The sequence below is a fragment of the Corvus kubaryi genome, unplaced genomic scaffold, assembly GCF_017639235.1.
Source record: "Corvus kubaryi isolate FWS band 111438036 unplaced genomic scaffold, C.kubaryi_AGA036_p1.0 50485, whole genome shotgun sequence".
NCBI lineage: Eukaryota > Metazoa > Chordata > Aves > Passeriformes > Corvidae > Corvus > Corvus kubaryi.
The window spans coordinates 1-11,202 of record NW_024581364.1 but is presented as its reverse complement, the minus strand read 5'-3'; the positions used below and the strand labels follow the sequence as shown (position 1 = coordinate 11,202).

The following is an 11,202-nucleotide window of genomic DNA, read 5'->3' as shown; positions in this document are numbered from 1 at the left end:
CCATGACAGGGCCTGGAGGTGCAGGGCACCCCACTGATGGAGTTGCCCTGGTGCAGCTGCCCAGCCCAGGCAGGTGCTGCTTTGCCAGCCCTGCTGGGTCTGGGAGTCCCCGGGGTCTGCTCACATGAGGTGAGAAGATGTGCCCTGCCTTCTTTAGCCATTGCTGTGCCCCAAGGCTGCTCTGGCACCCCAAGGCTGCTCTGGTGCCTTTGGCAGGTCCGTGGTGTGACAGCAACAGCTCACAGAGTAGCCCGGAGATGCACAGGACAGGGAGAGGGATGGGGAGCAGCAGGGCTGGGACACTGCTCCAGGGCAGCCCGGGCTGTTCCCAGCTTTTGCTGGGTGCAGGCTGCAGGAATGTGTCTCTGTCAGGCTCAGCTGGCAGTGCCCAACCCAGCTCTGCTCCACTGAGCATCCACTGCTGCTGCAGGCAGGGACCGCTGGCACTGACAGAGGGCTGGAAATTGGGCTGTTGCCTCCCAGTTTCCACTGCCCCTTCCCCGCCTTCAGTGAGAGGCACCAGGTGTGCCTCTGTGCTGGGCCGTGCCATGGTGCCAGCGGCACAGAGGAGCAGGGCGGTGGCCAAGCAGGAAGTCCTGGGGACGCCCCCCCGTGGGTCCGCACACCACCCGCGCTTTTGGTTCCCGTTTTTGCAGGGATATAAAGGTGGTGTGGGCAGGGAGAGCCCAGCGCAGCACAGCATTGCGGGAAGCCAGGATGGGAGTGCAGAGCCTGGTGGTGGCTTGTGGGGCAGTGGCCTTGTGCCTGGCACTCACCACAGCCACCAACCCCGGCTTCGTGGTGAGGATCACCCAGGCAGGCTTGGACTACGGTGGGTTCTGCTTCTGATTTCTCTCCTCACAGATGTGCTGGTGGCAGAGGTGTGGAGCCAGGTACCCTGTGAGAAGTGCAGGGTCTTGGGGCAGGATGGGGACATCCTCGGACAGAGGTGCCAAATGCACCATCGCCCAGGGCTTCCCCTGTTGCATCTGTCTGCCCTCCACCCCACAACCTGATGGAGCCCCTGCAGAGGGGAACCAGCCCTGTGGGGTCTCAGGGAGCTGCAGGCAGGCAGTGTTGTGGGCTGGCACAGCAGGAGGGTCCTGGTCCCACAGCACGTCCAGGCAGCCAAGCTTTGAGCCCTGGAGGAGGGAGCTGCAGAAGAGAGAGGAGGTGGGGAGCTTTGGGGGGGAGGGCAGTGACAGAGATGGATGGGCCCCGTGCTGGTTTTATCGAAGCAGGCAGAGCCCCGGCTCCAGCAGAGCACAGTTATGGATGGAAATACACTGTGTGAGGAACAGCTCATTTACCCAGCAGCTCTGCCAGCCGTGTGAGAGAGAACGTGACTCCCCTTCCCAGATGGAGGCAGGGGTGCAGCATCCACTGATGCCGTGCTGCTCCCTGGGACATAAACTCCATCCATCTTTGCCTGCTGGCAATGGACATGGAGCAGCACAGTGCCTCTGACCTCCCACACACCTCACCTGGTCTGAAGCCTGGAGAGTGAGGACTGGGACATCTCTCTCCTTTCTGTGGCCACCACCTTCCCCTGGGGCTGCAAGCAGGGCACCAGGCAGCATTCACAGGGCTCTGTGAATGGAGGTTTACTTTAAAGCCAGCCTGGGAGGTGGAAAGCAGCCAGGGCATCACCTGGATGTTTTCTTTGATTCTTCTGTTGTGTGATCGGCGTGTGCTCCAGCTCCTGCAGCAGTGATGGCAGTGATGATCTCCCTGTGTCCCTGCAGCCCATCAGCACGGGATTACGATCCTGGAGAAGGAGTTGGCCCAGCTGAAGCTGCCAGACATGTCGGGTGACTCTCGTGTTGGGCGTGTGGGGAAGGTGCGCTATGAGCTCTCCAGGTGAGCCCTGACAGTCTTTGGAGCCACCCACTGCCCCCCCAACCCAGGAAAGGGGCAGAAGGGATGGAGATGGTGGGGAGCTCCTGGGGCAGTGAGGACCATCTTGTCCCCTCCACAGCCCCCTGACATGTTGGCTTTGTCCTTGGTTCAGGCAGATATGTGCCCGTTTCACTCCTTGCCCAGTGGGAAAGGGGATCTGGGGGGATGGCACTCCAGGTATGGGTGGATTTTGTACAATCAAAGCCTGGGTGGTGGAGATGGCCTTGCCTGTGGGACCAGGGCACCCATTCCCATGTGAGCAGGAGCCCAGCCTCTGTGGAAATACCAGCTCCCTGCTGCCCTGGATGCCGCTCTGCTCCTGCTGTGTGGGGTTTGGAGCTGCCGTGGGTGGCTGCAAGGGCCACATTCACAAAGGTGCTGCTCTGCTCTGCATGTCCCTGCCAGGCACAGCTTTGCAGCAGCAGAACTACAGCTGGGGATGCTGCCAGTGCAGTGACTCCACACCAGCCCTCCCTCCCTCCCTCTCTCTTCCTCCCTCCCTCCCTTCCTCCCCAGCCTTGTGCTTGGGAGTGAGGAACCACTATAACATGACTTTTCATTCATGTATTTTTAGACTGCGCCTTCGTGATTTCCACTTGCCGTACTCACGGATTACCCCCATCTCCAACGTGGGCCTGCAGGTCTCCATCTCCAACGCCTTTGCGGAGCTGGATGGGGACTGGCGGGTGAAGTTTCTCTTTGTGTACGTGCCCAGCTCTTCCTCTCCCCATTCAGGCACTCACTCCATGTCTCCCTCTCTGGATCTGGACAGGTTTCTTCTCCTCTCCCTCTCCCTTGTGTTTTGGGCAGCTGTCACTTTGCTCCCCCAGATGTGATACATAAAACAGGGTGGGAGGCAGGAACAAGGCACATGATGGGGGAGCTGCACGGAACCTCAGGTCTCTCTTCCACCACCTCTACTTACTCTCAGTCCCCTCTATTTAAAGGTTACCACTCCTAGTTTATGTGCCAGTGAAATTTGTTTCTCCTGAGTTTAAAAACTTTCCCAGTCTCCTCTGGATGTGTCATACAAGGGGGAGACTGATCTAGATAGATTCATCCTGAAGCAGACTTGAGGTCCCTTCACCAGGCCTTGGCATTGAGAAACATCCCTTTCTCATCCCTGCAGCCGGGACCATGGCTCATTTGACCTGAAGGTGGAAAATGTCTACATCAAAATCAGCCTGAGGCTGGGCAGCGATGCCGCTGGGAAGCCCACCGTGAGCACCTCGGAGTGCAGTGCCCGCATCTCCAAAGTCCGGGTGCTCTTTTCGGGCAGGCTGGGGTATGTAACTTCACTGGAAGGTCTGGAAACACTGTGTGTTAGCCCACCTGCCATGGGAATGTGGCTCTGCCATTGGAATGTAGCCCTGATGTGAGGGGTAAGTTGTTGGCAAATCTGAGGTTGCCTCGTCCTACATCTGGCCTGAGTTTCTCCTGCTGTGGCTGCGCATTTCAGGGGGTGGGTGTGGTTAGGGCAGACACCAGACTTCTGTGGTTTACCAGTGAGTCTGTTTGCAAATGTAAACCCTGGGGCAAAGCCAGATGCCAAATTGGTGTGGGAATGATGTTCCCAGGGTCTTGCATCTCTAGGGTCTCCCTTTCCTGGGCACACACTTCAGCAGTGTGGATCTGAGCTATTCAGGGCTTCTCTCTGTGTTTCTCTGCAGGTGGCTTTACAACCTCTTCCACGGGGCTATTGAGTCCAGGTTCCGAAAGATTTTGGAGGACAAGGTATGTGAACAATGGAGGGCAGGGCTCCAGGGTTTTCTGGTGGTCTTTAGCCCTCACTTGTAGGTGAAGTGCTGGAAGGATCAGATGTAGGGATGTAACTATAGCCACAGCACACGACTGTGTTGCCAATTCAGTAAAAACAAAAGGAATGGGCATTGCAGGCTCTATAGCATAGTGTGACTTAGGCTGAATTTGAAACCTGGACCCTTTACCAAAGCCCAGCATAACTGGTTCCTAATTAACAAAAACTTTTCTTTCCATGTGGTCAGTTAATTAGATGCTATGTCTCAGCCAAACTCAGTGTAACCTGATCAGAGCTGTCCTTTAAGCAGCCATGCTCTGGAGGGCTTTGGGGAGCACTGAGGGGAAACTCTCATTCCTGGATTTCAGACATTTGGTGTTTTGTTTTACTGAGGGGGATCAGGGAGCTCTGGTACCGCTGCCTGGTACAGACACTGACATGCAGGAGACCTGCAAGAAGACATGGAAACAAGCTGTTAGCAATAATTACTACAAGGATAACTGGCATGAGTTACAGCCTCTCTGGATGTGAACCTTGCTTGGGAAGGAGGCAGTTGGAGATCAGGCAAATCCCACTCTTGCAGAAGATCCCATCCTGCCCAGGCACTGTTCCCAGTTCCGTGCAACACCTTTATCAAGGCCCCTGGGGCCCATGGCAGCAGATGGTCTGGCAGCAGAGCAACACCAGGCCTCAGAGGCCTTTTCTGCTGTTTTGTCCCTTGGAAGGAGGGCACCTCTGGGACTGCAAAGGGACCCCACTGCCCTCTGTTCTTCCTCCAAGCACTGTCTGCCCCACACACGTTCCTCATTGTCTTTGTGGAGTGATGGTGTGAGGGGCAATGGGCAGGAGAGGGCGGGGGCAGGGAGTGAGCTGCACCAGGATCCCTGGGCACAGCTGGGCCACAACCCAGCCCAGCCTGTGTCTGCCTCCTGCACTCACTGCAATGCGTGGGCAGTCCTTGTTCTCCCAGTCCCAGGACTCCATTCACAGGGAGATCCCAGTCACAGGGAAATCCAGGCAACAGGGAAATCTGGGTCACGGGGAAATCCCAGTCACTGGGACCAGGGCTGCATTTGCCTGCCTGCAGCAACACCCTCACAGGCAGCGATGGGGCATTTCCAGCACAGACAAAAAAAAAATCACTGGCCACAGGGAAGAGCTGCAACCTGCTGTCACTTAGGCCATGCCCAAGGCTCTGTCCTGTCTTTGTCCTCATCTCTGTCAGATGAGGGGGTCACTGCCCCTCTGCAGCGCTGCATCTCACCATCAGCTCTGTGGGCTGCATGCCCAGTCAGACAGATGACAGACAGATCCTGCCCGTGGCTGCTGTGACATTACAGGGAAAACACTGAAGGGAGCTTGTGCAGATTTCCTCAGCCATCTGCAGGACTGTGTCCTGCAGTAAATTTCCCAGGCTAGTGGTGAGCCTGCAAGAAAATCCCCACTAGTGCTGGGGCTTCACTAGTGGATGGCAGAGGCAGAGGGATGCACTCTTCTACCCTGGCACACAGAACTGTAGGAGTTCAGCAGAGCTCATCTTCAGTGCAGTCAGTGTTCCTGCCCCTGCAGGGTGGGTTAATCCTTTCAGTTGGTCTTCTTCAGCCAAGTCCTGGCTGCTCAGCCCGGTTCATTCCTGCATGGGCCACATGAGATTCCTTCCAAGGGCCTCCCCAGAGCTCAACTGTGCCGAGGGGAAATTGCTGCAAGCAGATGCTTGTAGGTATAAACCCTGCCCTGCTTGGTTCTTAGACACTTCATGTGCTGCCTGATGAATGGAGACAATCATCACAGTGTGTGCTCTTTTATTTAAGCAGGTTTATTCACAGAGCAGGGAGCGTGGCTGAGGCTCCGAGCGGGGGCTGTGACCTGGCTGCCCCCGCTCAGCTCTGTGGCCTTTCTGTCCCACAGATCTGTGACATTGTGGACAAGTCTGTACAAAATGAGCTCCAGACATACGTCCAGACCTTGCCAGGTACTGAGGGGCTGCATGTGGGTTTAGGAGCAGTTCTTTCCAGCTTTTCCCAGCCACGAGGACAGTGTTTTACCTTGTGTCCACTCCCCATCTGCTGGTACTCTGGCACCCAAGCTGGGAGCTGGGGAGCACCTTCTCAGCAGAGACAAATCACTGCGTGCCCTGTCTGGCTGCGGAGATCCCTCCAGGATCTGTGCCCCAGGACTGGCAGGGGCTCGGGCTGCTTTAGCTGGGGGATCCAGGCCATTCCTCAGGTCCAGGAGCTGGACAGGAGAAACAGCCAGGAGGAAAATGGGGGTTTTTTGCTTCTTGCAGAAGCAAGCACACATGCAGGTGGTACTGAGCTGATGCACCAGGAAGTCCAGGCATGGCACTGCCCAGATGCCAGCAGAGGCCATCTGCTCCCAGTTTCCTGACCATCTCCCTCTCACTCACCTCTTCCCTCTGTTTACAGTCACAGCGAGGATAGATGCCAAGACTGGGATTGATTACTCCTTGGTGGCAGCCCCAAGAGCTACCGCCCAGTCTCTGGATGCAGGCCTGAAGGTGAGAGGCTGCCCTGGGGACACTTGATTTGGCCAATGCCATTGCCACAGGCAGGTGGGAACCAAGGCTTTGGTACCCGCTGCAAAAGCTGTTTGCCAGCCTGAGTCAGCAGGTGAAGCCCACCGCTATTTGCACCCCTTCTCCACCTCTCTCCCTCCTCCCAGGGTGAGTTCTACTCCCTGGCCCACCGCTCCACCGTCCCCTTCTCACCGCTGCCACTGGCCTTGCCCTCGGATCACGACTGCATGGTTTACTTTGGAGCCTCCAGCTACTTCTTCAACACAGCCGGCATCGCCTACCACGAGGCCGGGGCACTGGTCTTCGAAATCACAGAGGACATGGTGAGTGGCACAAGTGGGACAGGGCTGGCCCTGCGTCCCTGGAAGAGGTTCCATTTGCTGAGGAGCTCCGGGAGCAGCCAGCAGTCTTGGAGAAGCCCCAGTGAGAGAGCTGGGGGCTGTGGGATGGGGCTGGGCTGTCAGACACGGGTGTGTGTGGGGATGAGAGGGCTCACCATGGGCTCCTCTGTGCCACATTGCCCCAGTGTGACAGTCGTCTCCCTGCAGATCCCAAAGGATTCTAGATTCAGCTTGGACACCTCCCTCTTCTCAGTCTTCATTCCCCAGGTGAGCAGTCTGGCCCTGCCTGCCCAGAGCTCTTGCACACACAGGCTTTGCTCTGTGCCAGGTGTTCTCCCCCAGGAGCAGGGGTTTGTGCCGTTGTTCCCATCCTCTCCCTATGCCCACACAGCTGGAGGAGATGTACCCAAACATGCCAGTGAAGTTCAGGCTGTCCACTCCCACTGCTCCGTTCCTGACTATTGGACCAGGAGGAATCTCACTCAATCCCATTGTGGAAGCCCAGGCTTATGCCATCCTTCCCAACTCCAGTCTGGCTCCACTCTTCCTCCTCAGCCTGGTGAGTTCAGGCACAGCCTGTGGCAGTGGGGCAAAGAAGGGAGTTTGAGCTGAGCCCAGTCCTGTTGCGCAGATCCTGCCAGGGGAGGTTCCGGGTGCTGTCCGGGTGCAGTGGGGGCGTCAAGAGAACAATTCCAGGTTTAATGCTGGGTGCAAACACGCCCCTGGATGGGCAGTGGTCCTGCTGTGTTTCAGCTGGTCAGAGCCGTTCCCCCGGGTGTCTGGTTTGGGGTGAGGTGGGGTGAGCACTGCCAGAGCTCTGTGCTCTCTCCCCAGACAGGGAACGTGTCTGCTGTCATCAACGTGAGATCCGACCACATAGTTGGGAGCCTGGATGTGGGCAGGTACAGAGGGGAGCAGCCACTGACTGGGCAGGGAGTGGCTTCTGTTCTGGGGTTGTTTCTGTTCTGGGTGCCCAGCAACAGAGGCGGGGTGGGAAGGTCCCAGGGATGTGGGCTTGGTGTGGAGGGAATGAGCTGGGGCTGGAGGGAGAAGGATCTGCATGGCTGTCGATGGGTGGTGGGTGGAATTGTTCCCTCTGTTGGGACATCCTCCAAAGCACCGCTTCTGTCCCTGTGCAGGATCAGGCTCTCTCTGAAGGATTCTGCTGTCGGCACTTTCGAGGTAAGCTATGACCATGACCAGAGCCCCCAGCATGGAGCTGGGAGCCTTCTGGGGGATGGCTCGTTCCCCCTGCCTCCCAACACGGGACCTGAGGATGCACCCAGGACCCCACACTGACCCTGCAGCCACCTCCTGCCTCAGCCTGCAAGGCTGGGAAAGGATGCGGAGCCTGATCCCTCGCTGCTCTCACCCCAACATTTCCCACTCTGCCAGTGTGGCCAGACAAAGCTGCTGGTCTCTGGCAAAGTGTGTGCCCATCCCAGCTCCTCATCTCTTTTTCATTTCCCACTTATCCTCCAGTGCCTGCACATCTCCTGTCCCACAGACTAAAGCTTTTCCTCCCCTTCTCCCCCCTCCCCAGGTGAGAACGATGCAGTCCTTAATGAACATCTTGACTTCCAGTAGCCTGCTCCCACGTCTTAATGGTGAGAACCTGCTGGGGAGAATGGGGGTGCTGGAGCACCCTACACTCAGGTTGCTCCATCCAAGTGGTGCCAGCTCGCTAATTAAATCCTCATTGCTAAGGCTGATCTGGGGGAAAAGTGCGTGCAGGAGGCTGCAGTGAAGCGGTGGGAGCCTCTTGCTGCTCTGACAGGCTCCCAGCAGCAAATGCAATGGAAAAAATGAGCCCTGTGCATATCCTAATGCTTTCCAGACCCTCTCCCCGAATCCCTGCTTCTCCTGCCTTGCCAGCAGTTCAGACCAGAGTGGGGCTGGTGGCTGGAGGGGCCAAGGGGAGTGTCATGGCACAACAAGCAGCCCTTCTGTGGAGCAGCAGAGGAGAGAAAAGGACTGGGGGAAGGCGGTGGCCACCTTCTCTGTGTGCTCTGTGCTTCCTTGATTCCCATTCCCATCCCAATGCAGACACGTGTTGTCTTTTCCAGCCCGGTTAGATGAGGGTTTCCCTCTGCCGCTTCTGGACAGGATTCAGCTCTCCAATATCCTTGTGAGGTTCTACCAGGTGAGTGAGGGGGAGCACCTGGTCCCAGCTGGAGCCCATCCCGCTGCCCCCAAACCCCTGCATACCAGCACAGCCTCCAAATCCAGTTCCCCAGCTGTGCTGGGAAGTGATGGATGGGAGGGTGCTCTCAGCCGAGATCCCAATGGCCCAGCAGCAAACCAGAGCACATGTGCCAATCCATTCTCCCTTCAGGGATGTGGTGGGTGCTGGGCAATGCAGCTGCCAGGGCCGGTGGCAGCCCAGCGCTTTCTCTCTTTCTCGCAGAATTTCCTGCTGCTCGGAGCAGATGTTCACTTCCAGCCCCGGGGATGAAGATAAGGCAGTGAGAGCCCTCCAGCACTGCAAATGCTCCATTCACCACTTTGCCCTTCCCTGCCCCTGCCAGAGCCAAAGGGCACCGCTCCTGCCAGTGTCCCACATTGCTGCCTTGGCCCGGACCCTCCATCCTCCTTCTGGGGCCTCACCTGGTGCTACCAAGAGCTGGGGGTGCCCTGTCCTGAGCCACCCCCACCCCACCCACCCACTGAGCAGCAATAAAGGTGCTGGTGCTGGGGCCTTCGTGTCAGTGTCACTGTCTGTGCCTGGGGCTGCACTGGGCCAGGTGGGAGCTGGAGCTGGATCAGGACCACTTCATTGGGCTGTTTCCATGGCCTTGGCGAGGCACAGTGGAACACCTGTGTCCCGCTGTCCCATCCTTCACTCCAGGCTCGGGGCAGAGTGGCTGGAAAGAGCACAGTGGAAAGGGCCCTGGGGGTGCTGGTGAACAGCAGCTGAACATGAGCCCCGGGTGGCCAAGAAGGTCAAGGACATCCTGGCCTGTATCAGCCTGGTGGGGCAGCCAGGCCACGGAGGGATTGTCCCCCTGGCACCAGTGAGGCCCACACCTCAAGTCCTTTGCCAGTTCTGGCTCCCTCACTTCAAGAAGGACATGGAGGTGCTGGAGCGTGTCCAGAGATGGGCAGTGGTGCTGGGGAAGGGGCTGGAGCACCAGGCGAGGCTGAGGGAGCTGTGGGGGCTCAGCCTGGAGGAAAGGAGGCTCAGGAGGGACCTTCTCTCTCTACAGCTCCCCAGCAGGAGGGTGCAGCCAGGTGAGGGTCGGGCTCTGCTCCCAGGGAACAAGGGACAGGACAAGAGGACATGATCTGAAGCTGCACATGGGGAGTTTTAGGTTGGATATTTGGAAGAATTTCTTCACAGAAAGGGTCATTAGACCTTGGAATGAGCTGCCCAGGGAGATGGCAGAGTCACCGTCCCTGGAGGTGCTTAAGGAAAGACTGGACGTGGCGCTCAGTGCCCTGGTCTAGTTGACATGGTGCTTCTGGGTCACAAGTTGAATCGATGATCTCGGAGGTCTTTTCCAACCAAATTAATTCTGTGATTTTGGGATTGCCGCGGCGGAATTCTGGGCCTGGAACGGCGGCAGGGCCCGGAACGCGGCGCCGAGTGGCGGGGGCGGTGGCGGGGCCGCTGTGTCAGCGCACGGCGGGGCCGCCCCATCCCTGGCCCGCCGGTCGGTCCCCCAAAGCGCCGCTGTGTGCTCTGGCCTAGGCACTTTTTCTCCCCAAGAGCTTAGCCCCTGAGGTGTTCCTGCAGTGGAGATGCTCTAAAGCAAGCAAAGTGATAGCAGATGAGATAGAGTCGAGACATAATCCCCACTCCACAAAGGGCACTTTCAGGTGCCATTCGATCCATCAGGTGGATGATTCCCTGCCTTTAACTGAATTCTCCTCACAAAGCACTTGGGCCGCTTAAGGCTGGGGCTCTGCTCGGGTGCAGCAGGTGGAATACCCATTTTTTGTGTCTCCCCAGGGAGAAGGCAGAGCAGGCCATCTGGAACCGTCTGCAGCACCTCAAGTCGCTGAAGGCCCGGCGGCCCCAGGCTCGTGCTCCGCTCCGCATCGGGATCCTGGGTACGGCCGCGCTGCGTCACCTGGACCCACCGGCAGCACCCGCCTTTCCCTGGGGTGAAAGCAGCTGGGAAGGGCTGCGGGGGAGTAACGGGGGGTGGGCACTGCCTCACCAGGGCCCTTCTCCTTTGTTGGCAGGATGCATGGCCGAGAGGCTTAAGGAGGAGATTCTGCAGAGGGAGAAGCTGGTCGATGTCGTGGCAGGCCCTGATGCCTACCGTGACCTTCCGCGGCTGCTGGCCGTGGCAGAGTCTGGCCAGCAAGCTGCCAACGTCCTGCTGTCCCTAGATGAGACGTATGCTGACATCCTGCCTGTCCAGACTAGTGCAGGTGGCAGGACAGCGTTTGTGTGAGTGCCTTTTCCCAGTGCTTGTTTCTGTGGCTCGGGTTTGGAAATCTGCTGTGCAGAGCAGATGTGTCAGTGAGAGCAGCTGCCCAGGAGATGCAGTGCCCTGGCTGCACTGAGTTTACAGAGCCTGTGTGTGTGTTTGCTGCTGCTTTGCTGTGTGACTGAGCCCTGGAGAGCGTGTCCTGAGCTCTGGCTGTTGTGGACTTCTCTCCCTCTCCTTTGGGAATGCTGACTCTCAGCCTGATGCTGCATTGAGTGATTTCTGTGCCAC

The 11,202-nt window shown here is 57.9% G+C and overlaps 1 protein-coding gene and 1 long non-coding RNA gene across 2 annotated transcripts; both read left to right on the top strand.

Moving 5' to 3' along the window:
• The first annotated feature begins 672 nt into the window (after positions 1 to 672).
• Positions 673 to 9,228, top strand: LOC121672342 (bactericidal permeability-increasing protein-like). Its single transcript, XM_042044962.1, has 15 exons — positions 673 to 832; positions 1,746 to 1,860; positions 2,474 to 2,602; positions 3,029 to 3,184; positions 3,570 to 3,633; positions 5,564 to 5,627; positions 6,082 to 6,173; positions 6,338 to 6,514; positions 6,740 to 6,799; positions 6,924 to 7,091; positions 7,367 to 7,434; positions 7,672 to 7,714; positions 8,076 to 8,139; positions 8,599 to 8,675; positions 8,940 to 9,228. Exons 1-15 carry the CDS (start codon positions 718 to 720, stop codon positions 8,985 to 8,987), a joined length of 1,440 nt encoding a protein of 479 aa, XP_041900896.1. The 5' UTR covers positions 673 to 717; the 3' UTR covers positions 8,988 to 9,228.
• An 849-nt stretch (positions 9,229 to 10,077) lies between these two features.
• On the top strand, positions 10,078 to 10,767 carry LOC121672341. Its single transcript, XR_006018823.1, has 2 exons — positions 10,078 to 10,585; positions 10,721 to 10,767. It is a non-coding gene; the product is annotated as an uncharacterized LOC121672341 (long non-coding RNA).
• Positions 10,768 to 11,202: the final 435 nt, after the last annotated feature.